The sequence below is a fragment of the Schistocerca cancellata genome, chromosome 2, assembly GCF_023864275.1.
Source record: "Schistocerca cancellata isolate TAMUIC-IGC-003103 chromosome 2, iqSchCanc2.1, whole genome shotgun sequence".
Lineage (NCBI taxonomy): Eukaryota > Metazoa > Arthropoda > Insecta > Orthoptera > Acrididae > Schistocerca > Schistocerca cancellata.
This window is the reverse complement of record NC_064627.1, coordinates 504,501,814-504,529,570: the sequence shown is the minus strand read 5'-3', so window position 1 is coordinate 504,529,570 and position 27,757 is coordinate 504,501,814. Positions and strand designations below refer to the sequence as shown.

General features: G+C 42.8%; 1 protein-coding gene across 1 annotated transcript; it reads right to left on the bottom strand.

Moving 5' to 3' along the window:
* Positions 1–335: 335 nt before the first annotated feature.
* On the bottom strand, positions 336–27,757 carry LOC126155787 (putative serine protease 42). The gene is made up of 5 exons (XM_049916252.1): positions 27,710–27,757; positions 22,706–22,811; positions 14,467–14,632; positions 624–796; positions 336–358 (listed from the first exon to the last, which is right to left on the bottom strand). The coding sequence occupies exons 1-5, from the start codon at positions 27,755–27,757 to the stop codon at positions 336–338; spliced, it is 516 nt and encodes a 171-aa protein (XP_049772209.1).

Below are 27,757 nucleotides of genomic sequence, written 5' to 3'. Positions count from 1 at the left end.
TCATGCAGGCTAGAACTTGTGATGATTAATTAGGAAATGTCATGACTGGAAACCCATAGGGAAGTTAAGGTGACCATTCCTTTGCCTGTGGATGATCGTTTATGATCGAAACTGCTCAATAAATAAAAATTGTCCCTCTGAATAGCTGTGGGAATTTTCGATTTTCTTTAAACATTGTGGTACGTTGTTATGTCTATCGCAATTTTACCGTAATTATTAAAATGAAATCACACATTTCAGAAGAGATAAAGATAATTTTTTGCATCTTTCATGAAGCACTGGAATTACCTGAGCGTAAATGCTATCATTTGCTACAGTCAGGGCAAAGGGTTTTCTTACGTGGTAAATGGTGTTAAGGCTAAAACATTAGTAGAAATCACTCACAACATGAAATTAATCAGCAAACTGATCTGTTAATTATACACTTGGATCGTAGAAGACAGTCTCAAAATACTGAAAATTTAGAGGTACATTATCAGAGAATCGAACAATAGCGGATTTTCGGACTTGGTCACATACAAGGTATATTTTGCATTCTTATGATTGCAATAGCTGTGTTTCCAGTAAAAAAAAATAGAGAAAATAATTATTTGTAGTAATCTTTTGTGTGAGTATTGTCTTACCTGTAAGCGTAACCATTTCAGAAAGACGCACAACGGCGACGTCAGAAGTGGTGGTGCTGCCATCGGACGAGTAGTCGGGATGTACGACGGCGTCTACAGACACCAGCGAGAGCGCGTCCTCAGGATATAAGTCCGATGAGATAGTGCCCAGGTTGATCGCGAATTGCGTCACCCTGCGGACAAGATACCTCACCTGAGGAACCATTCGTAAGACAAAACCATAAATCATTACAGAAGTATCTGGAACGTCTGTCAAGTGTTTCGTAGGATTCCAAAATTTCATCATCTTAACGAACTCCCTACTTAGACAAACACTGCACGAAAAATATAGCCTATGAGGGATATCAGATTTTTGTTAACTTGGTTATCACATGAGTGCCATTAATGAGTATAGATCTACTGTTTTGAATTCCTTGCGCAGCGTGTTACTTTTTGCTTGGTCGTTTGGATTCAGACTCCAACAATATCTGAAACTGCTTAATATTGATGGCAAGGACTGAGCCTCTGAATTTGTATGTCAAAGAATTCTCGCTCTCTCTTTCTCTCTGGATGTTATGAATGTGTATTAGCTACAGTACAGAAGCCATCGATCTCATTCTGTTTTTATGAAACTGCAGTTCTGAACTCAAAGCATTGTAAATCCTCTCCGAAACATGTTGTCTGCCTCTAAATATAATCATAGGCACCGCGGTGTCTCAGGAACGTTAGTTTACTTAGAAATTGGTCGAACAGTTTGTCTACAGTGAACATTTAATCTGTTGCGAAAACCATGATAATTTCACGTAAAATTTTTCGTTGGATGATTTCTTTACGATTTTTGCATAAGGTGTAAACCAACAAGAATGTCTCGAATCGCTTCGTTAAACTTTTGAAAATCAATAAGTTTTAGAAAAATCTATTATCGTTCCTTTGCAGGATTTCGTAGTGGTTGTGCTTGTGACAGCGACAATTCCATGGAGTTCGACCCTAAATAGGTCGTTGTTAAAAGAAATGGATACTGGACGGTACATAATTGAAGATTAGTGACAGGTGACTTGCCGTGAGACAGTAATCCTTAAAGCTTGTCGAAGAATGCAGTATGAATATTCAGATATGGAAAGATCTGTCGTTAATGTATTCCACTCAATTCGCCCCAAAGCTTACAAAGAGCCTCGTTTCAATTGGTGTAAGGAAATCCTCAAAACAGTCGAACGAGAAAATGCCAAATCTGATTACAACAACTCCGTAGCAGACGAAACTCAGGTGTGGTGCATTCGCTGGCAGCCGGAAACTTAGCGGCAATCAATTTGGCCGTTCCAAAATGCACCGAAACCAACAGTGGTTCGTTCACGAAATGATAGCAAGAAAATGATCGCTTTTTTCTCTGGTTACGCTATCTTGGTGCTACCACTGCTTTAGGGCAAGCACGCACAGCAAGCGGTCCGCCATTGTTCTGACGGTCGCCCGGCCCTTACAGTTCGTTCTTGTGATGTTTTACCCTCTCGGAAAGGAGAGGGTGGGTCCTTGAGGAATTTAGTTCTTTTGAGTCACGCCAGTATAGCTGGCATTAGGGAAGAGGTGTCCCTATTCGATAACATCCTGTGTCACAACATTTTATTTTTGAACTTGCTCACTTGCGCAACAATACAATCGCGGCAACATGACCTTCACCGGGACCTGCAGGGAACGACATTGTTCAGTCGTCAGTGCTTCGTGTATTCTACTGTACATGCCATGGATCAATGAGCTCCACGAACCGATTCATTAGTTCTGCGAACTTTTTGCAACATAGGTAAGCGAGCACAGAAATAGGCTTACATAAATACGTACTTTTTTTAAATTCTTTTTCCTTCTTGCGGCCCTTACAGAGTGGTTTGCAGCCCGCGGTATGAGTAAGTCTATACAACCCTGCTTTATAAGGTTGAAGAGCTGCTAATACTAAATAATATACAAAAATTTGTTTCCCACAAGCCATCTTTGGAATCAGTAAAAAACAATAGAAAATTTAGCATAATTCTTCATTACGATATTGGCAGGTGCCACACAGCACGTCAAACCGTTAATTATTTGAGGGAAGAAACTGTCAAATTAATGGCTTATTGCTAGTAGACAGCTAATTTCATCACTACAAGGAGCTGTTGAAATCTTCTGAAACATGTATTTTGAGATTAAATTTGAACGCATGCAAAAGTATATAAACATTAAAGGCGAATACTTTGACTAACAACAAAATGATCTGTACCAAAATATGTTTTTGATTTATTATCTTTGCCGGCCGTGGTGGCCAAGCGGTTAAAGGCGCTACAGTCTGGAACCGCGCAACCGCTACGGTCGCAGGTTCGAATCCTGCCTCGGGCATGGCTGTGTGTGATGTCCTTAGGTTAGTTAGGTTTAATTAGTTCTAAGTTCTAGGCGACTGATGACCTTAGAAGTTAAGTCGCATAGTGCTCAGAGCCATTTGAACCATTTTGAACCATTTTTTATTATCTTTATGACAACTTGAAAGGTGGCCCTTACTATACCCCTTTTTCCCAATACCGTATAGGGTTTTTCTGAGGGTTTCAAATATTTTGTCCTTCTGGGCCGACAGACCCTAAGGAAATATTTTGACGTTTCTTTTAAGTCTTTCTTACGCTAATAAGCATAAAGCCAGAACTGCCTCTCTGGTGCCTTTAGTTAATCTCTTGGTCATCTAACAGAATCTCTATTTTATTTTCTGCCTTCATGTTTTTATTCAGGTTAGTAACATGGCTGCAGGATTGTGCGTTATTTCTCACTTTCGTCTTTCATTGCTGGCTTTGAGATAGTGTGGATGATATTCTTCTTAAAGTCCGATAGCATGTCTCCAGTGCCATTGATTGTACTCACTAACGTGAGTAATCGTTTGATTACCACACACTACAGTGATTTTAGATACACGGTGGCTATAATTAAATTACTATGTTCCGAGCGGTGCAGTGTGGGCTGCATACACCGCAGGACGCTGAAACTTCGCAAGTATGTTCATTAATCGGTGCGCTCGCCGAGTACACTGAAGAACTAATAGCTCCACTTTCTGCCACCAAACGAGAATATGGCGCTGTAAACCGTCAGAATGCGGTGTGTGTGCAGGAAAAGGGGAGGGACGATCAGACGCATGATAACGATGGTTCTGGCATGTTTATTAGGATATTGTTACAAGTTGCAACATGTCTCCAATATGGTCTCCTGCCTCAGAAAAATTCTGCTTCTGGAACACGGCATAGTCGACAGTTGCTCATAGCATATCCGATGTAATCAGAGCGATATGTCGTCGTATGCTATCCTTCAGATCCGAAGAGTCCTGATACATCCTTGACAGACACGATCTTTCAGATACCCCCTACAACCAAAAGTCACATGGATATCGCCTAGAGACGATGCGGTCGCTACCAAAGGTTTCTCGAAGCAAATTTTTCACCTTACAGGAGACATGTGGTGTGGCCTCATCTTGCATGAAAGTAGTGATGTGCACACAGTTGCGTTCTTGTAAAGCTGGAATCAAGTGTTGCACAAGATGGGTCTTACAATGTGCGGATGTCACTATACATTAAACAGACCGGCGACGTACCATCTCCTCTCAGTAAATGCAGGAGCTTGTGAAACCACATCACACAGTCACACAAGCTGAGTGCCGTGGATGTTCCTGCAAGATGTGCGACAGTTCTGTGCATTCACGGCACCGTGCAGAATAAAATGTGTCTCGTCCGTCCAAGGAATATTCTCCATGCGTGCCAAAGAATGAAGGGCGAAGTCAATGCATTGTAAGCTATCTTGGTGCTTCATCTGGTGCACATTCTGAAACGTGTAAGGTTACCAGCGTAAGATACGTCGTAGAATCGTTTGAAGCATTGACCAGAGGAGACACAATTCCTATGACCCAGCTCGAGCATTGGCTGCAGAATTTGCGGAACGTGCTAAGCCGTTGGCTATAGTTACAGCAACTTCATCGACAACTGCCATGTGAATAGACGCCTCCCTCTCCCTGCTGCTCCACATAATTCACCTGTTTCTTAAAATTTCTTGATTGTATTCTTTACCTCATTTGTTGACATGAGGCTTCTTCGCAGCTGTTTCTGTCGGCGATATTCTCGCAATGCATCGCTGCTATTGCTGCCGTTCTGATAAAACAACTTTACCAGTAATGGACGATCTTTTTCTTAGTAGCCATCGGGTTTTCTACGGAAAATTTCACCCTTCTTAACCCTTGGCACCAACGATGACTTAAAAACAATAAAATTAAGGAATTTAACGCTTGTCACCAAGTGACAAACAGCATATTGACATCAGAATCGGAAGCATTTCGCGTTCTGACTGCCTACAGTGCCATATTTTCACCCAGTGGTAGAAAGTGGGACTATTATTTTTCAGTGTACTCTGCCAGCACACCAATTGATAAACATATCTACAATGTTTCAGCGTTTTGCAATGTATACAGCCCACACTGGAGCACTCGGAACACCATCAGTTTAATTATAACGAGCTCGTCTTTTGGGAAGCCTTCCTGCTTTGTTTGATTGCAAGTTTTCAAAGGTTATGTCCCCAGAATCGAGATCCATTTCCTCTCCTATTTCTTACACCAGCATTTGTTTCGTTTGACCCAAGCTAGAGCATCACTAAGATGCTGAAAAAAACTGAACTGGAAGAACGCTTGAATACAGACGCCAATTATCGCGTGAAAAGCTACTTACAAATTATCCCCAAACAGTAATTAGTCAGCCCCCTACTTGCCGTCCCCTGCGGTACAGTGAAGACAAGGTTAAGCTAATTACACTACTCAAAGAAGCATTTTAGCAAGAACGCTTCCAGCAATCCATACACGAATCGAAATGAAAGCTACCTTGATATCTGGTACTATGAGGAGCACCCTCTGTCATGTGTTTCATAGCGTTTTGCAGAATGTATGTATAGATGTAGATTTATCTGTCTCACTTCTGCAGTTATCCTTTTTAGGGATGTTTATTCTTCCTCAGCTCAACTATCAACTGTGATATTCAGTACTGCAGTATTTACAGGCTTAGAGAATTGCGAACGCACATCATCTATTGTCAGTACTTCACTATCCCACTTACGAGGTGCATTCAAGTTCTAAGGCCTCCGATTTTTTTTTCTCCGGACTGGAAAGAGATAGAAACATGCGCATTGTTTTAAAATGAGGCCGCGTTCATTGTCAATACGTCCCAGAGATGGCAGCACCGTACGGCAGATGGAATTTTACCGCCAGCGGCGAGAATGAGAACTGTTTTAAATACTTAAAATGGCGACGTTTTCCTTACTTGAACAGCGTGCAATCATTCGTTTTCTGAATTTGCGTGGTGTGAAACCAACTGAAATTCATCGACAGTTGAAGGAGACATGTGGTGATGGAGTTATGGATGTGTCGAAAGTGCGTTCGTGGGTGCGACAGTTTAATGAAGGGGATCACTGAATGACTATTGAACAGATCGCCCCCATAGAGTTGGCATTTCTGTGGGTTCTGTGCACACAGTCCTGCATGACGACCTGAAAATGCGAAAAGTGTCATCCAGGTGGGTGCCACGAATGCTGACAGACGACCAAATGGCTGCCCGTGTGGCATGTTGCCAAGCAATGTTGACGTGCAACAACAGCATGAATGGGACTTTCTTTTCGTCGGTTGTGACAATGGATGAGACGTGGATGCCATTTTTCAAACCAGAAACAAAGCGCCAGTCAGCTCAATGGAAGCACACAGATTCACCGCCACCAAAACAATTTCGGGTAACCGCCAGTGCTGAAAAAATGATGGTGTCCATGTTCTGTGACAGCGAGGGCGTAATCCTTATCCATTGCGTTCCAAAGGTCACTACGGTATCAGGTGCATCCTACGAAAATGTTTTGAAGAACAAATTCCTTCCTGCACTGCAACAAAAACGTCCGGGAAGGGCTGCGCATGTGCTGTTTCACCAAGACAACGCACCCGCACATCGAGCTAACGTTACACAACAGTTTCTTCGTGATAACAACTTTGAAGTGATTCCTCATGCTCCCTACTCACCTGACCTGGCTCCTAGTGACTTTTGGCTTTTTCCAACAATGAAAGACACTCTCCGTGGCCGCACATTCACCAGCCGTGCTGCTATTGCCTCAGCGATTTTCCAGTGGTCAAAACAGACTCCTAAAGAAGCCTTCGCCGCTGCCATGGAATCATGGCGTCAGCGTTGTGAAAAATGTGTACGTCTGCAGGGCGATTACGTCGAGAAGTAACGCCAGTTTCATCGATTTCGGGTGAGTAGTTAATTAGAAAAAAAATCGGAGGCCTTAGAACTTGAATGCACCTCGTATTTGAACGTTGACTCTTCCTGACGAATCTTTCAAACTTCAGGATACTCTTCATCATTCATAAATTGTGATATGAATGTGTACCTGTTCCCTGATACACCATACAATCCAGTATCATATTTCGAAATCAGAAATAGGCGATATTGTGGGCTTTAGATGAACCAAACTACGCACGATATCCTTTGACTCCGAGTCGCAAATACCACTTTGGGAGACTCTCTGCAGAACCTGGAACTAAAGTGGAGGAGTCTATGGCAAGCTGATGCTTTCAGGCAGTTGGCTGGCGTAATTGGCAACACACTGCCTGTGAAAGGCAGGGTCTGTGTTTATACACTGGAACGCAACTTCAACTTCTTTCATATATTCAAAACAGCATATACTGTGCAAGGAATTACGTATATCATTCCCATGACGGCAAAACTATAGAGAAGTTCGGGATTGTACTGCCGTTTGCCGACGACTATTCCTTTTATGTGTCGTTTGCAAACTGAACAGAAACAGAGTAAAATGATATTGACTGGCGGAAAAACTGTGACATAATTCTATGGCCTCTAGGCTATGCAAAGCAAAGATCGATTACAATCACTCAACCTATATCTATGGACTTCTTCATACAATAGGTTCCTTGTTCATCATAATTCAATTTTTGTCTTATACCAGTTGTTACTGATGTAAAGTAACCGAAACGTTTGGTTGCAACATAAAATTACTTGAAATTACCCATCTCTTTCCTATCAGTCGAACTTTACTAACATTTACTGGAACAGAATCACCTCTTATTCGCAGTGACGTAATAGTTTTTGTGGCAGGACAGCTTCAACAAACTAAGCCCACAAGGCCTGATATGAGAACACTGCACAACATACTTTTAGACAGTTTCTTTTTTAAAAAAAGCATTCTTAAGCAATTCAGGTATCACTGTTTATCTACGAGGTCAAAATAGGTCATAGGTAATTTCTTTTATCTAAAACACGACGTTTTACTTCATATTAAATTCAAACGTCGATAAAAATACCATAAGGACTTTTCCTTGGCAGAATCCGGTTTTTAATAAGTTATGTGTGCATCCAACTCAGGCTTTTTACCGCATGGTACACAGTCACTGTAAAAAAGCTTCTAAAGAAACTATTGCTTAATAGTTATAAAGCAGATTGTAGATCTATAGATAGACATACACTGAATGAAGCGCTTTTGGCTGTCAAGAGAGAAATGCGTGAAGGCTTCAAAGACTGCCGTAGCGGAATATTATAAGAACTCTCTCGCAGAAATTCTGGTCGTGTATGAAGGCTGTTAGTGGTATAAAAGTTAGTGTCCAGGTACTCATGGACGATGCAGCAACGGAAGTTGAGGGTAGCAAAGCGAAATCGGATAAGTTGAGTTGCCTTTTTAAGTGCCCCTTTACAAAGGAAAATTCAGCAGTACTGCCCCAGTGAATACTCTCTACATCTACATACATACTCCGCAATCCATCATACGGTGCGTGGCGGAGGGTACCTCGTACCACAACTGTTCCACTCCCAAACAGAACAAGGGAAAAATGACTGCCTATATGCCTCTGTAAGAGCCCTAATCTCTCTTATCTTATCTTTGTGGTCTTTCCGCGAAATATAAGTTGGCGGCAGTAGAACTGTACTGCAGTCAGCCTCAAATGCTGGTTCTCTAAATTTCCTCAGTAGCGATTCACGAAAAGAACGCCTCCTTTCCTCTGGAGACTCCCACCCGAGTTCCTGAAGCATTTCCGTAACACTCGCGTGATGATCAAACCTACCAGTAACAAATCTAGCAGCCCGCCTCTGAATTGCTTCTATGTCCTCCCTCAATACGACCTGATAGGGATCCCAAACGCTCGAGCAGTACTCAAGAATAGGTCGTATTAGTGTTTTATAAGCGGTCTCCTTTTCAGATGAACCACATCTTCCCAAAATTCTACCAATGAACTGAAGACGACTATCCGCCTTCCCCACAACTGCTATTACATGCTTGTCCCACTTCATATCGCTCTGCAATGTTACGCCCAAATATGTCTGTGTCAAGCGCTACACTACTAATGGAGTATTCAGATATTACAGGTTTCTTTTTCCTATTCATCTGCATTAATTTACATTTAGCTATATTTAGAGTTCGCTGTCATTCTTTACACCTATCACAAATCCTGTCCAAGTCATCTTGTACCCTCCTACATTCACTCAACGACGACATCTTCCCGGACACCACAGCATCATCAGCAAACAGCCGCACATTGCTATCCACCCTATCCAAAAGATCCTTTATGTAGATAGAAAACAACAGCGGACCTACCACACTTCCCTGGGGCACTCCAGATGATACCCTCACCTCCGATGAACACTCATCATCGACGACAACGTACTGGGTTCTGTTACTTAAGAAGTCTTCGAGCCACTCACATACTTGAGAACCAATCCCATATGCTCGTACCTTAGGAGTCTGCAGTGGGGCACCGAGTCAAACGCCATCCGGAAGTCAAGTAATATGGCATCCGTCTGATACCCTTCATCCATGGTTCGCAAGATATCATGTGAAAAAAGGGCGAGTTGCGTTTTGCAGGAGCGATGCTTTCTAAAGCCATGCTGATGCATGGACAGCAACTTCTCTGTCTCAAGGAAGTTCATTATATTCGAACTGAGAATATGTTCGAGAAGTCTGCAACAAACCGATGTTAAGGATATTGGTCTGTAATTTTGAGGATCTGTCCTTCTATCCTTCTTATATACAGGCGTCACCTGCGCTTTTTTCCAGTCGCTCTGGACTTTACTGTATTGGCTCCATACTTAGCTTGCATTTATCGCTAATCTCTTGCCCAACGTAGAGTACTCTCTGTAAAACCGAATTGGAATCCTATCAGGACCTGGCGATTTATTTATTTTCAACTCATTCAGCTGCTTCACAACACCAGGGATGTCTATCACTATGTCCTCCATACGGGAATCTCTACGAGACTCAAACGGCGGTATGTTTGTACGATCTTCCTGCGTGAAAGATTTCTCAAATGCTAAATTTAAAATTTCAGCTTTCGGAAGATGAGTGATATACAGGATGTTCCAGGAGAATATTCAGGAATATGACAGGAACGATCACTAGTAGCATAAAAGTCTAGTAAACATTGGGTCTAAAACGTATACCTTAAGAGCTATGAGCAGTCCTTTATCTGAGATGCTGTGTAACAAATATCTCCTACTACAGGCTCTTTGCTTTCCACATTTTGGGAGGAGGTAGTATGGACCAAAACAAGAAAAAATTGACTACTAAACATTGGCTGTGAAGTGCATACCTTAAAAATTATGAGCAGTTCTTCATCTGCGATACTGTGAAACAGATCTCTTCTACTATAAAGTCTTTGCTTTCCGTCTTTTGAGCGGTAATATGGATCAAAACAAGAAAAACATGACCAGTAAACTCGGCACTAAAGTGCATTCCTTAAAAGCTACGAGGACTTGTTCATCTTCGCTACTTTGAAACACATCTCGTCTACTGAACAAGTATTCATAGCTCCTAAGCTACGCATTTTAGAGCTCACGATTATTAGAATTTTTTGCTTCTAATGATCTTTTCTGTCGTATCCCTGAATATCGACCATTTCTGCTGGAACGCTCCGTAGATAAACAGCTGAAATTGAACACATCTCCAGTGTCCGATGGAATCTCTATCAAATTCTATAAAGAAATTACGGCTATGGTAGCGATCTTTTAATAGGAATCTACCGTGGAAAAAAGTGAAAAGTGAAAAAAGTTGGAAGAAAAAACGGGTCACACTCTCCTAAAGAAGGGTAGCAGAAACGACCCACAAAACTATCGTCCCGTGACCCTGACATCTGTTGTACAATCTTGAAACATAAGAGCCCAAATGCAATGACGTATGTCGAACAGGATGTTCTAGTTCATGCCAACCAGCATGGGTTCCGAAAATATCCATAATGTGAAATGCACTCATACTTCTTTCACATGAAATCCTGAAAGCTATGGCTCAGGTTAATCACGTAGACGTAGTATTTGCTCACTTCTGAAATCGAGGTGATATAGTAGAAGAGGTACACTAACTATCGAAAGAATGATCTTATGGAGCATTAAGCGAACTTCGTGATGGGCTTGAGGATGTTCGATAGGAAGGGCGCAACATTTCCTCATGTATGGAGAGTCAAAGGCGTAGAACTAACTCCACTTTTGCCTCAGAGAAATGTTTTAGAATCCTTGTTGTTCGTTGTATATTAATGACCTTGTAGACAATATCAGTAACTACTTCAGACTTTTCACATGAAGTGATTATCTATAATAAAGCACTTTCTGAAAACAGCTGATCGGATGGGCTAAGCCGTAAGTAAATCAAGTTGCAGGCTAAGATTCGTTGGCAGAATACTAAGGAAATCCATTCAGACTACAAAGAAGATTGCTTACAAAATATTCGTGCAACACGTCTTAGAATATTGCTCAAGTGTCTGGGACTCGTGCCAGAGGAGATCTCACAGGAGATATGGAACGCATACAAAGAAGAGCATCACGAATGTTGACTGGTTTGTTTGAACGACGGGAGAGTTTCACGATGGTGCTGAATAACCAGAATTGGCTTGGAGGTAGACGAAAAGCATGCCAGGAAAGCCTACTTATAAAGCTTCAAGAACCAGATTTAAGAGAAGTAATAATAATTAAATTGACACCCTAGCTGCAAACAGTCGTTGATACACATCATTGGGGACGTGTTGAAAATGCGTGCTCCGACCGGGACTGGAACGCGGGATCTCCTGCTTATATAGCAGACGCTCTATCCATCTGAGCCACCGAGGGCACAGAGGATAGTGTGCCTGCAGGCACTTATCCCTTGCACGCTCCCCGTGAGACCCACATCCCCAACATGTCCACACCACTACATTCGTAGTGCGCCTAATACATGTTTGCCAGTCACACTCATTACTCGTGGTAGATTAATGTACCAAGTCCCGTACGAGTTGGGGCATAGCGTGTGCGTTCGCACAAGGTCAAAGGCTAGGTAGCCATATTTTAACTATATATGAAGGTAATGTCTATTCCCGAAAGAACAGATACCATTGATGACCGTGCAGCTTCTCCAGAATGAAATGATAATTAAATCGACACCCTAGCTGCAAACAGGCGTTGATATACAGTTCGAGTCCCGGCCGGCGCACGCATTTTCAACATGTCCCCAATGATGTATATCAACGTCTGTTTGCAGCTAGGGTGTCGATTTAATTGTTATTTCATTCTAGAGAAGCTGCACGGTCATCAGTGGTATCTGTTCTTTCCGGAACAGATACTACCTTCATATATAGTTTAAGAGAAGTCTCTAGAAAAAAATGGTTCAAATGGCTCTGAGCATTATGGGACTTAACTTCCGAGGTCATCAGTCCCCTAGAACTTAGAACTACTTAAACCTAACGACATCACACACATCCATGCCCGAGGCAGGATTCGAACCTGCGACCGTAGCGGTTGCGCGGTTCCAGCCTGTAGCGCTTATAACCGCTCGGCCATCTCGGCCGGGTCTCTAGAAATGTACTAGAATCGCTTACGTATGACTCCTGTAGGGATCGCGAGTGCAAGATTAGACTAACTACAGCGCGTGCAGAGGCGTTTAAGGAAACATTCTTGTCGCGCATCGTATGTTGAATGGAACGGGAGGAGACACTATCTGCAATGGAAAGTACCCTCTGTCACGCACGTTAAACTATGGATGCAGATATACAGGGTGTTACAAAAAGGTACAGCCAAACTTACTGGAAACATTCCTCACACACAAAGAAAGAAAGCATGTTATGCGGACATGTGTCCGGAAACGCTTAATTTCCATGTTAGAGCTCATTTTATTACTTCTCTTCAAATCACATTAATCATGGAATGGAAACACAGCAACAGAACATACCAGCGTGACTTCAAACACTTTGTTACAGGAAATGTTCAAAATGTCCTCCGCTAGCGAGGATACATGCATCCATCCTCCGTCGCATGGAATCCCTGATGCGCTGATGCAGCCCTGGAGAATATCGTATTGTATCACAGCCGTCCACAATACGAGCACGAAGAGTCTCTACATTTGGTACCGGGGTTGCGTAGACAAGAGCTTTCAAATGCCCCCATAAATGAAAGTCAAGAGGGTTGAGGTCAGGAGAGCGTGGAGGCCATGGAATTGGTCCGCTTCTACCAATCCATCGGTCACCGAATCTGTTGTTGAGAAGCGTACGAACACTTCGACTGAAATGTGCAGGAACTCCATCGTGCGTGAACCACATGTTGTGTCGTACTTGTAAAGGCACATGTTCTAGCAGCACAGGTAGAGTATCCCGTATGAAATCATGATAACGTGCTTCATGGAGCGTAGGTGGAAGAACATGGGGCCCAATCAAGACATCACCAACAATGCCTGCCCAAACGTTCACAGAAAATCTGTGTTGATGACGTGATTGCACAATTGCGTGCGGATTCTCGTCAGCCCACACATGTTGATTGTGAAAATTTACAATTTGATCACGTTGGAATGCAGCCTCGTCCATAAAGAGAACATTTGCACTGAAATGAGGATTGACACATTGTTGGATGAACCATTCGCAGAACTGTACCCGTGGAGGTCAATCAGCTGCTGATAGTGCCTGCACACGCTGTACATGGTACGGTAACAACTGGTTCTCCCGTAGCAGTCTCCATACAGTGACGTGGTCAACGTTACCTTGTACAGCAGCAACTTCTCTGACGCTGACATTGGGGTTATCGTCAACTGCAGGAAGAATTGCCTCGTCCATTGCAGGTGTCCTCGTCGTTCTAGGTCTTCCCCAGTCGCGAGTCATAGGCTGGAATGTTCCGTGCTCCCTAAGACGCCGATCAATTGCTTCGAACGCCTTCCTGTCGGGACGCATTCGTTCTGGAAATCTGTCTCGATACAAACGTACCGCGCCACGGCTATTGCCCCGTGCTAATCCATACATCAAATGGGCATCTGCCAACTCCGGATTTGTAAACATTGCACTGACTGCAAAACCACGTTCCCGATGAACACTAACCTGTTGATGCTACGTACTGATGTGCTTGTTGTTAGTATTGTAGAGCAATGAGTCGCATGTCAACACAAGCACCGAAGTCAACATTACCTTCTTTCAATTGGGCCAACTGGCGGTGAATAGAGGAAGTACAGTACATACTGACGAAACTAAAATGAGCTCTAACATGGAAATGAAGCGTTTCCGGACACATGTCCACACAACATCTTTTCTTTATTTGTGTGTGAGGAATGTTTCCTGAAAGTTTGGCCGTACCTTTTTGTAACACGCTGTAGATGTATATAGAAGTGGAGCAACATGCTTTTATTTTGTTTTGAAGATCAACGCTAACACACCAATATGACGCTAAATTTCAGTTTGTTATTGAAACCATTCAGATTACCTTCTATGAAACCGAGGACTTGCAAACCTGGACAAAAGGGTTACAAAAACGCGAGTATGTCTTCCGCGGTTGTGGATTTGAGAGACTGCTGAAGGGGATCCGAACACAGGTAGAGCTCACGGTGCAGGTGCAGACGTGGTACTGACCCGTCGGCGCAGTGGCCCGCTGTGAGGACGCACTGCTGCGTGATGAGCGAGCCGCCGCAGAAGGCGACGTAGTCGAGCCGCAGGGACGCCATCCACGGGAACTGGCCCTCCTCCGCCTGCTTGCCGTAGATGATGCGCGGCTGCTTCCCCGCCGAGTCGGCCTCATCTGCGGTACAGAAAAGTAGCTGTCAGCGCTCCACACCAGTTCCGATCTCACGTTAGGACGAATTCTCTACCGCAGCTAGTATGTTAGAAAAGTGTTTCACGGCTCACCGTAACGGTTGGAACGAGTCAGATTAGAGGCGCATTATTGTATTTCTTTCTTAAATATGTGGTCATCAAGGCAATTTACAGACGAGCTTGCATGAAGGGTATAACATTTAATTCAAGAAGAGATATAGATAAGTAATTTTGTACATTAAATAAACAAGTTCCCACGATGCAATGAGCCAGACATTAGGTGCAACCACATCGAAGGAATATCTATGGAAATGAGCGTTTGGCGTCATTGGCCGGGAGGCCCTTGCGGGGTAGGTCCGGCCGCCTTGGTGCAGGTCTTATTACATTCCACGCCACACTGGGCAACCTGCGCGCCGGATGTGCATGACATCGGAAGTTCACTGAGGCTTTTTGCGGATGACGCTGTGGTACATCGAGAGGTTGTAACTATGAAAAATTGTACTGAAATGCAGGAGGATCTGCAGCGAATTGACGCATGATGCAGGGAATGGCAATTGAATCTCAGTTTAGACAAGTGTAATATGCTGCGAATACATAGAAAGAAAGATCCCTTATCATTTAGCTACAATATAGCAGGTCAGCAACTGGAAGCAGTTAATTCCATAAATTATCTGTGAGTACGCATTAGGAGTGATTTAAAATGAAATGATCATATAAAGTTAATCGTCGGCAAAGCAGATGCCAGATTCATTGGAAGAATCCTAAGAAAATGCAATCCGAAAACAAAGAAATTAGGATACAGTACGCTTGTTCGCCCACTGCTTGAATACTGCTCAGCAGTGTGGGATCCGTACCAGATAGGGTTGATAGAAGAGATACAGAAGACCCAACGGAGAGCAGCGCGCTTCGTTACAGGAACATTTAGTAATCGCGAAAGCGTTACGGAGATGATAGATAAACCCCAGTGGAAGACTCTGCAGTAGAGACGCTCAGTAGCTCGGTATGGGCTTTTATTGAAGTTTCGAGAACATACCTTCACCGAGGAGTCAAGCGGTATATTGCTCCCTCTTACGTATGTCTCGCGGAGAGATGAGAGATATAAGAGCCCACGCAGTCATACCGACAATCCTTCTTTCCACGAACAATACGAGACTGGAATAGAAGGGAGAACCGATAGAGGCACTCAAGGTACCCTCCGCCACACACTGTCAGGTGGCTTGCGGAGTGTGGATGTGGATGTAGATGTAGACACCCAGTCCCTGAGCGGAGAAAATCCCCGACCAAGCCGGGAATCGAACCCGGGCCCGTAGGATGGCAATCCGTCACGCTGACTACTCAGCTATCGGGGCGGACGGGTGATTATCTATGAAGAGTCCTGACAAACATGTGGTCCCGGAAAAGGTGCAGAAGTCTTTCAGTAGATGCAGGGGCGCCAGTCACCATGAATGTGTAACTGATCTGACCTGACATTAGCCAACTTAGCTGTGCTGTCTTGGTACAGCAAGTGGCTAAGAGGAAGGTAAAACTACAGGCGTTATATTTCCCCGAGCACATGCAACGCCGTTGTAAAAAGTGAGACTGACAGTTATCGCAACTGGCAAAGCAGGAATGGCTGGACGAGAAATACAGCACTGTAGAAGCATTTACCACTATGGGAAAGCCAGATACGACGTGTAGAGAAATTAAACAGGCGTTTGGAGAGAAGAGAAGCACATGTATGAATAATGAGAGTTCAGACTGCAACCCATACTAAATAAAGAAAGAAAGGCTGAGAGGTGAACACGTAGCGGGTCTATATAGAGGAAACAAACTTGAAGATTTATGATAATGAATACAGGCAAAGCAATGAATTAAACTTTATATTTAGGCCAAGGTTCGAGCCGGGGTGTCTTGCTCACTACGCAGATGCACTGACCATTGCGCCACTGGCACTGCAGCTAAAATCGCTTCGCAGGTTTAACTAGTACGTTTCCCTCCAGTTCACACCTCAGCCCATCTTGATGGTTCCCTTCTCCACTCTTCAGTTGGAGTTTGTATTTATACTACGGTAGTCCACAATGCTATGTTAGCAACACTGCCAGAGTGGTGCAGTACTTAGCGCATCTGCATGGCGAGCAGTGGATTCGGTTCGTATCCCAGGCTTGGTACAAATTTTAGTTCATTGCTTTGACTTGTATTCGTTATCATAATAGAATATTGAGACTTAATATGTCTCTCGAACATAGAATTTCATGTAAATGAACTTAAGGACTATAATACAGAAAGAGTGGAGGAAGTAAATGAAGCTGAGATGGTATATATGATATTCCGAGAAGAATTTGACACAGCTCTGAAAGGCCTAACTCGGAAAAAGTCCCCTGTAGTAGACGCTATTCCTTCAGAATTATAGACAACCTCAGGGGAGCTAGTCATGACAAAACTGATCCACCTGGTGGGCAATACTTACGAGACAGGAGAAATACCTTCAGACTTTAGGAACAATGTAATAGTTTCAATTCTAAAGAAGAGAGGTGCTGACAGGTGTAAAATTCAATTTAATAAGCCATGCTTGCAAAATACTCGAACTATTTATTAACAAATGAATGGTGTAATTGGCAGAAGCATAACTCGGGAAGATCAGTTTGAGTTCCACAGAAATGTAACCCGCGAGGTCACACCGCCATTATGGCTTATGTTTACAACTTGTACCAGACTACAGTTAGAAGAGTCGAACGCCATGAAAAGAAAGCAGTGGCTGAGAAGGGAGTGAGACAGTGCTGTAGCCTCTCCCAAATGTTACTCAATCTCTATATTCAGCAAGCAGTGAAAGGAACCACGGAAAAATTTGGAAAGGGAATTAAAAGTGAAGAGGAGAAATAAGATCTTTGCCGTTTGTCTACGACATAATACGTTGATTGAAATTGATAGTATCTTGGAAAAAGCTTATAGGAACAATATAAACAAAATTAAAACAAGGGTAATACAGCGTAGTGAAGTTAAATCAAATGATGGTGATAGAATTAGATTAGGAAATAAGTGACTAAAAGTAGTCGAGTTTGCTACTTGTTCAGCAAAATAGCTGGCGGTAGCCGAATCAGAGATGATATAAAATGCAGACTGTCAGTATGAAGAAAATTGTTTGTGAAAAAGATAAATTTGTTAACATAGAATATAAAATCAAAAGTAATGACTTTTTTTCTTAAGGCGTTAGTCTGGAATGTAGCCTTGTACGGAACTGAAACGTGGACAATAAGCACTTCAGAGAAGAAGAGAGCAGAAGCTTTTTAAAGGTGATCCTACAGACAAATCTATGAAATTGAATGTGTAGATCGAATAGCTGTCCGGACGAAGTGGCTGAGTGGTTCTAGGCGCTTCAGTCTGGAACTGCGCGGCCGCTACGATTGCAGTTTCGAATCCTGCCTCGGGCATGGATGTGTGTGATGTCCTTAGGTTAGTTAGGTTTAAGTAGTTCTAAGTTCTAGGGGACTGATGACCTCAGATGTTAAGTCCCATAGTGCTCAGAGCCATTTGAACCATCGAATAACTAATGAAGAGGTACTGAATCTAATAGCGGAAAATAATTGTCACAGTCTGACAATAAGAAAGTGTTGGCTGGTACGATACTACCTGAGGCGTGAAGGAATCATTAATCTGTTAATTGAGAAAGAAGTGTGTGCGGTTAAGTCGTTGAGGGAGACGTAGGTTGCAATAATTATACAGAGGCGAAGAGGCATTCACAAGCTAGGCTAGCATGGAGAGCTGCACCAAACCAGTCTTCGGACTGTACACCACGACCACCACAACAACAACAACAAGCTGCGAGCTCGAATAAAAATTATTCCACAGAATACAATTACTTGTTTGTCTAGATAAACATTTTAAATTGCTTGTTTAGTTTTGCAATCGCTCTAGCACTGTACATCGATATATTAGGTTTATATTTGTCTTTTTACAGACTCAAATTAAGCTTTGTGTTACATAATGAAGTTCGTTATGGCTGTTATAGCATTGTGCTGTGTACGGCGCAATGATCCTATGTTGGCAATGGGCGCTTAGATTGGTCGTACTTCCTCCCGGCTGTGTTTGCGACCTGTCTGGCTAAGAGTGATTTATCTGACCAAGTGCGGAGATAGGAAAGTGAAAGGAGCGGCTACGTGTACTGGGAGGCGGACGCTGCTGATTGTCTGATCCTTCGGCGCGGCGAATTGGCAGTATGTTTTCGTGTAGTGCTCGCGTGAAGAGTTTAAGTGCCGCACGCGCTGTGGTGATGTATTGTTGCAGCACGTGCAGACTGTGGATGAAAATATACTGCACGTGAAACATCCTTCTTGACAGGAAATCCGGGGAGGGTGGTCCTGTCGCCAAGATTTGTGTCTTCCGTTCACCTACAGTGCGGCGATAGTTAATGACTGTTTTGTGCTAAACTTCCTCACTATTATGAACCATGCAAGATATAATGTATTAACGTAAATAAGTAGGGCCAAAAGCAACCAATGAGAGTGTCTCTTGGATGGGGCAACGAGTGGTGGGAGAGACGCAGTAGTGGGTCGTTTGTGAGACAGAAGACGGCAGAATCTTGCCAGACGTGGAGGCTTTACAAAACAGTGTGTGTGAACGAGGTATGGGACAGTAGTTGCAGCTAGCATGCTTTACTGGGCGCGGTCCGGCGAAGTAGGACGGGGTACCTATGACGCTGTCCTTCTAGGCGAGAAGACTTCATTCAGAATTATGGGTTAATTCAGTGGTAACACCAAGGCTTCATGTATTAGACGGTCGAAAGTAAAGATGGCTGGCATTTGCTGCGCAACATAAAAAAGGGACTGTAATCGTGAAACGACCTGTGCAGCTTCAAAGACTTGCTGGAATGGCATTTTATTAACTGATCTTAACGCTGCGGTGATGGTTCAGAAATCTCTTTACACCACCTACCATGTTTGCTGGGAATGCATCATTCATAAAAGATATCTGAACGAGTGCTGCTTTTATCACTTCAAATAACTGTAAATTACTGCGCGTGCCCATTACACACTTTCTTCCTGAAAATTTAGCGATAAACAATATTCGGGCAGGTAGGGAGCCTGGCATCTCCTCGCTGAGATCAGGGCTGTGAGGACTTCACAACTAAGTGAAGTTTCCAACTACTTGTAACTGTGATCAGCGTAATTCCAGACAATAGACGTAACTGCCTGAAATACCTTTCAATTGATTAATTCTGTCATTGTTATGGCTTGATACCGAAACATCAATTACTAATTTCTTTCAGTAATGTTTGAGTAGTATAATTAATAAGAAACTTTTATTTTTAATCGCGTTCATTTACATTTGGACTTGGCTTCTTCCATAACGTTGAGAGTCGCCGTTCAGCGTTGTTGGCCAAAGCACTGTGTTTAGAGCTCAGGCTCATATGGAATACTGGTACTGATGTGGCAAGTTTTACTTTGCAACGAGGCCGTTACCACAAAACGTGAGAGATAAGGAAGAGTGGAGGTGGTTGGAGAGAGTAAAGATGGAGGAGATTGTGCCCCGTCCTGCTGCAAGGGAAAGAGAGTTTTTTAAAACAGGTTTTACAATCCTAGCGCAGCGGGAACAGCGAGTGTCAGCTGACTACATAGAAGACACTTCAAGTAATGTTTGTTTTGAACATGCAGGTATTACAATATTGAATCTCACTCGACACCGTAACTAAGACGGAGTCCGATAGACGAAAAATTGTTGCGACTCGAAACAAAGGGCAGTTTTGTGATAACTAGCACTTGTTGTATTATAGGTCGCGATTTAAACATTCCTAGTATCAGTGAACGTTACAAAGCTATTTAAAAACATGCAAATCACCTTAGTTTTCTGACAAGTCGGTCAGACAGATTCGCATAAACACTGACGTCAGTTATGGAATGATGGAACATGTTTTATATTTATGCATTACGACGTTTCTGTGAAATAAAAATCTTCTCTGTCGATTGATGGTTTCAGCTAACAGAGATCTTTCGAAGCGTACCACCCCCTGTTCGTCCATGAGATTCAGAGCACAGTAGACAACGATACGTAAGTTGATGCAGAGCTCTTTGACCTGAAGGAGGAATTCGATATAATTCCGCACCTTCGTTTAATGAAAAAAGTACGACCTTATCGAATGTTATACCAGATTTGTAATTGGATTCAGGACTTCCTTGTCGGCAGAACTCGGCATGTTGTTCTTCAGGAGATGAAAAGGGGGTATATAAAGTTAATTGAGGGGTTACCCCAACGAACAGTTATTACACCCTTACAGTTTATGATATGTACAGGATGTCCCAAGCTTTAGGGACACGAAAACGAGAAAAAAAAGTTTAGTGAACATGAGCTCTAAAATGCACACCTTAAGAGCTGTGAGCATTTGTTGAGAAGAAGAGATGTGTATGACACTAGCGAAGATGAACAAGTGCTCAGAACTCTTAAAAGCTTGCATTTTAGACCCATGTTTACTGGACATTTTTTTCTTCGTTTGCTCCATACTACCTCCTCTAATAATACCGAGCGAGGTGGTGCAGTGGTTAGCACACTGGACTCGCATTCGGGAGGACGACGGTTCAATCCCGCGTCCGGCAATCCTGATTTAGGTTTTCCGTGATTTCCCTAGATCACTTGAGGCAAATGCTGGGATGGTTTCTTCGAAAGGGCACGGCCGATTTCCTTCCCCATCCTTCCGTAATCCGAGCTTGTGCTCCGTCTCTAATGACCTCGTTGTCGACGGGACGTTAAACGCTAATCTCCTCCTCCTCTAATAATATGGTAAGTAAAGTCCTTGCAGTAGAAGAGATCTGTTTCACAGTATGGATGATGGTCAAATACTCATAGCCCTTAAGGTATGCATTTCAGATCGCAAATTTTTTCTTGTTTTACTGTAGGGAACCTGTTCCTAAAGCTTGTCAGTATGTTTTTGAGACACCCTGTGTGTGAAATGTCAAGTGAATAAGATCGAAAGATCCGTGAGGCTTTTAGAGGACGATGCTGTTGCCTGTAGGGAAGTTACAAAGTTACAAGACTGGCGAAATACAGGAAGACATTCATAGGATCAGTAATAGGTGCAGAGACTGAAATTGATCCCGAACGGGAATAAATCTAACAAATAGCGCATAAGTAGAGGAAATGGTTGAAATGACTCTGAGCACTATGGGACTTAACATCTGAGGTCATCAGTCCCCTAGAACTTAGAACTACTTAAACCTAATTAACCTAAGGACATCACAAACATCCATGCCCGAGACAGGACTCGAACTTGCGACCGTAGCGTAGAGGAAATGATAGATTAATGTTCAGTTGCACTATTGTTGATAAAACACCGGAAGTAGTAACAACCGTAACATATCTGGGAAAAAAATCCGGATGGATGTAGTAGTAAGAAAAGCACATGCCAGGCCAAGATTGTAGGAATCTACAGAAGAGGGGGTTTACAAAACGCTCGTTCCACTGGTTTTAGTGCATCGGTCCTAAGTAAGGGACCCTCACAGTTTATATTAATAGAAGAGATATTAATAAAAGAGAGATCCAAAGAAGAGCGACGCGTTTCGTCACGAGATCGTTTAGTAAGCGCTAGAGCGCAACCAACTCTAATGGTAGACACTGCACCAGAGATTTTGTGCACCAAGGAGACAGTTGGTAATGACATTCCGAGAGTTTTCGTTCCACGAGGAGTGTGGCCACATATTAGTTTGTCTCAAGTAAATCTTGCAAATGACCACGAGCAGAAAATCCGCGAAATTAGAGGTGATACGGAAGCTTAATGACAGTCGTTCTTCCCTCGCATCATTCGCGAATGAAGCGTGAAATGGTAGTGGCACTAGAAGTACTCTCTGCTGTACACTATAAGGTGGCTTCTGGAGTATAGATTAGATGAATATGAAGATTTAGTGATTAAAATGTCTGGCAATGCCCCTGTAAACAATCCCTGTAAACAACTGCGTCATCGATGACGAATAGGTTTACACAGGCAGCGATGCTGCTAACCAGAACATTTCTGTACCGTGGACGTGTAGATTTGCTATCGCTTTTCACGGGAACTGTACAAAGGTTCTAAGACAAGTGGCAAAGAGCTGCAACTGACCTTTCTCGCTGTGCTGCCTTGGCAGGAGCAGCGCGTCCTTGGGCTTCAGCGACCTCACGTCGGAGCGCCGCTCCGGCAGTCGTGGCAGGTCGCGGGCTGGCACCGCCTGTACAACGCACACAGCCCACACACACACAAAATCAATTGACCGTGTGGCATTAATGGCCTCAAGTTACAGTCTAGTGTTGTTCGGCCGCCTCGTGGAAAAGAATTAAGTGTAACTGCATGAGCAGGACTAAAACAATAATGTGTTCATCAATGTTAACACTAATCATGTATGCATGTCCTGTAAACTGTCTCAGTCCACATCATTACAACAAAAGAATCGTTCATATGATCTATGAAACATGTAACTAACTAACTTCCCATTTGACGCCACTTCTCCCGTCGATGCACATGAAACGAAAGAAAAATGGTTCAAATGAATCTGAGCACTATGGGACTTAACATCTGAGGTCGTCAGTCCCCTAGAACTTAGAACTTCTTAAACCTAACTATGCTACGGACATCACACACATCCATGCCCGAGGCAGGATTCGAACCTGCGACCGTAGCGGTCGCGCGGTTCCAGACTGAAGCGCCTAGAATCGCTCGGCCACACCGGAGGGCAAACGAAAGAAACCAAAGATGAGATGAGAGCTGTCTGATATAATGTCCCAAAAACATACGAGGTGAAGTCACAGCTTCCTTTGTAAAGTTTCCACAACTGTAAGTACGATGAAATGGCGTGCACCGGACATAATGGAGCTCCTGACAAATTAAGATGCTGAACCAATCTTCATCACACTTCAACTTCAGTTGTGATTATCATATTTAATATCATTAAAAAATATGTTCGCAGTCAAAAAACATTTTTACTTTTGATCTTATGTTACTCGGCGTCATATTTTCCTGCTGTTATTGCTTTTCAGTTCCGTCGCGTTATTTTTGATCCAAACTGGCATTAATCGTTTGGATTTACTTGTGATTATTCAGCCACCAAAACGGAAAGTTTTTTTTCCCTTCTACGCACAATGGTCACTTTCCACGCAACTGAAGAAAGTTTTAAGTTTGTCTGTTGAATACAGATGACGGCAATCTGCGTATATCATGTCTGTGTTGTACGACGATCAGAGAAGGGAGAGGGTGAAACCTGAGACAATAAGCAGCCGAGGGGTGTGCAGCCCTTTAGCTTTCCTGATCCACATTCGAGTACGTGGGAAAAGAATGTTACTTTATGATTCTTAATTCTAAAGAAAAGGAAAAGGAAGATGCAATTAATTTGGCTATATATGAGAGTTCTTTAATAATTTTATACATAAGTAATTACAAATTCTAGAAGTATGTCACATAACGGTAATAACAGAATAACGGTAGGTCTACTGTTAGATAGCAAACATTCGCAGTAATTGCAATCCACAGGAAGATTTTTAACTTACACGACTTGTGATCAAAACTACTGTGAAAAAGTTTCTTTACCACAATTGTCTCCATGTATTTCCATAAATTAATTCATTACGCGTCTCTGAATCTCTAGTTTCGCAGTTGCAACTGAAGTGGCAGTAAGATAACAGACCAGTGCGTCTGATGGATTGGCCTGTTTTAAAACGAGGCTCCGAGGATTGGATGGCAACATCAAGAACGGGGATGCACCAATGAGAGAATAGCATCGTGTGACGTTAGTTTCAGGTTGAAAATAATCAGGTTTTCATAACTTTACCTAAAAGTAATTTTATCGATCTTTTTTTTAGTTTTCTTTTTTTCTTTTATCGATTCCGGGCTAGATGCTTACTTCTTGGATCGCACTGATATTTCCTTTCGGCCGCATGAGGCCTGCTTCTTGCGGGTTGGACAATCCTGACTTAGGCAACTATTCTCGACTAGCACTAAATGGATCGCCGGGCGCCGGCCGCGGTGGTCTCGCGGTTCTAGGCGCGCAGTCCGGAACCGCGCGACTGCTACGGTCGCAGGTTCGAATCCTGCCTCGGGCATGGATATGTGTGATGTCCTTAGGTTAGTTAGGTTTAAGTAGTTCTAAGTTCTACGGGACTGATGACCACAGCTGTTAAGTCCCATAGTGCTCAGAGCCATTTGAACCATTTGAATTTGATCGCCGGGCTTAGCGTTTACACCTGAAGAGTGGATCACCATCATACAGTGTAAGATGCGTTCAGTCCATGAGACACTGCGGAGAGGTTTGGAACTTATTGCAGGACGTTGGCGTGAAACAAAGTCTGGCGATCCGGAACTTTACGACACCACTGCTCCTCCCCTTGATGGGGACGAAAATTTCTCCCGCAACACGAATTTCGAACCGGATAATTCTGAGTAGGATTAGATTAGATTAGATTAGATTTACTTTCATTCCAATTGATCCGTAGTGAGGAGGTCCTCCTCGATGTGGAACATGTCAGAAAAACAACAATACATGACAAATATTTACAACTAAAACAAATAAGCTAATGTACCATTCCACAGGTCCCAAGTGGAATGATCGTCATTTTTTAATGAACACTAAGAGTCATTTTACAAATACTAATGCACTGAATTTAAAATAAAAAATAAAAAAGTTTTTTATTTATTTATAAGATAATAAACATGTAATACAACTACTGTAATACTTATTTACAATGAACACATTACTGCACTGAAATGGTGCAGAAGTTAGATTATACTTACACACACACACACACACACACACACACACACACACACACACACACACACACACACACAAATTTTCAGTGAACACATTACTGCACTGAAATTGTGCAGAAGTTATGTTGTACTTATATACAAATCAGTTGGTTTTACTAAGAAATTCATCAATGGAGTAGAAGGAGTTGGCCACCAATAAATCCTTTAGGCTTCTCTTAAACTGAATTTCATTGGTTGTTAAGCTTCAGCAACGGCGTGCGTCAGCGACCTCGACTGTTGAGGTGGATACTTAACCTTTTATGAACGTTTATTCGTTTCGGACGGAAACGCAATTATTTTCGTCTTGGAGCCCTTGATTATTTACATACTGCATTTATCTGCTAAACTGTTTTCTTCAGTCCATTGCTCATAGCGTTAAGGAATTTCGAATCAGCCTAATTCTTAATATGTCTCTATTGCACAACTGCTGCTTCAATATTCTAACTACCCAATAGAATATCAATCTACTCTACATATCTACTAATTTGTGACTCGAAATAAGGTTCACTCTTCCTTCGGCTTTGTAATCTAGCTTCTTGCTTCTTAGCCCAAGGAAGTGATGTGTCACCGTTCGTCCCAGTCTCCTCAAGTAGACCATATTTTCGTGGGATCTGCCGAAGGTGTGTTCTATAACTATCTGAGTCACATCGCAGAACCAGAAATTTTTCTGCCCTTTCATTACCATGAACCATTAATTCAGTTTTCTGTTACCCGTGGTAATTTCAAAGATTTTATGTAGGAAAAAAACCTGTGGAAAATGTACATGAGTTGAAGTAACACTTATCGAACGTAAATGCTAGTCACAAACTACCTCAGCTCAACATCATCAAATTGAAATGGTTCAAATTGCTCTGAGCACTATGGGGCTTAACATCTGAGGTCACCAGTCCCCTAGAACTTAGAACTACTTAAACCTAACTAACCTAAAGACATCACACACATCCATGCCCGAGGCAGGATTCGAACCTGCGACCGTAGCGGTCACGTGGTTCCAGACTGAAGCGCCTAGAACCGCTCTGCCACCACGGCCGGCCTCAACATCAACAACTGAGATTCAGATAGCATAGCAATACTGATGTTCGTTGATACCATACCACTAATATTAACCAGCTATAGCTTCTGTTTAGTTTTACACCTTCAATACACAATAAAAGCCTTGTTTCGTAACCTGACATAAGCTAGGCGGGTCACCGCCTCTAACCACGAAATGTTAACATACAGAGATCGACTTTAGGTCGAAGGCCGGAAACTCAGTATATAGCAAACGTTACGACTGCAAGTGGCGTGATCTCAAAGAAATACGGATGAAAAAAGTCATAATCATTTCAAACAACCTGGGATGCAACAGAGTTCAGAATCATAGTTCAGGTCTACAAAGCGAGGTGTAGTGCAGCAACTCGACGTAACATGGATTCAACAAGTCACTGGATGTCCGCTGTAGAAATATTGAGCCATGCTGCCTCTACAACCGTCCATAACTTCGAAAGTGTTGCCGATGCAGGATTTTGTGCACGAAACGACCTGTCTATTACGTCCCGTTACGTTCGATGAGTGGCCAAATCATTAGCTCCAGATTATTCTTCAATGTCTGGAGCATTACGGGCAAAGAGCTCCGGATTTTGACAATCTAACGCGCGAGTTGGACAGAATTTGGCACGATATACTTCAGGAGGACATCCGACAACTCTACCAACTACTGAATCAGTCCCAATCCGAATAACTGCTTGCATTAGAGTCAAAAGTGGACCAATGCGTTATTGATTTGCTCAATTTCTGGAGCTCTCTCTTGAACAAATCATTCAACTTCTCCGAAATTGTAGTGGTTTGTTTGTCTGTACATATACCGATTTCCGTCCCATTCGGACAATCCCTTCGTGGTGCGTTTTTTTGTGTTAGAGTGTATATAATGAAATATGAGTCGTTTACCATTTATAACGGTTTTCACAGTACAACTGTTGGCAAAGACAGAACCTAAGGAAAGACTGACCATGCTACTAGTCCATAGTTAAGTGTTAAACTATTGTACTGGCAAGAAACATGGAACTTGAGAGGAAAATCGATGCTTTTACTACATGAAAACTTTTGAAAGAAACTTTTCTGATGTAATGATTGATGTAATATTATCTATAGTGTAAATAAATGCGAGAAACCACATGCACCCGACAGCTTGCAGTTAAACTGGGGCTGAGAAGGAAGCGCAAGACAGCTAAGAGTAGAACAGACTATGAGCACTGCCATCATATGTGTACGTTTGTTTGAACATTTTTTAGAGAAGTAGTAAGCGCTATTAGCGTACAGTGGAATCTGCACTTCTACAGTCGATCTCACCTGGACGGCTGCCGCTACGAACATCAGACACACGAACAGGACTTTCAT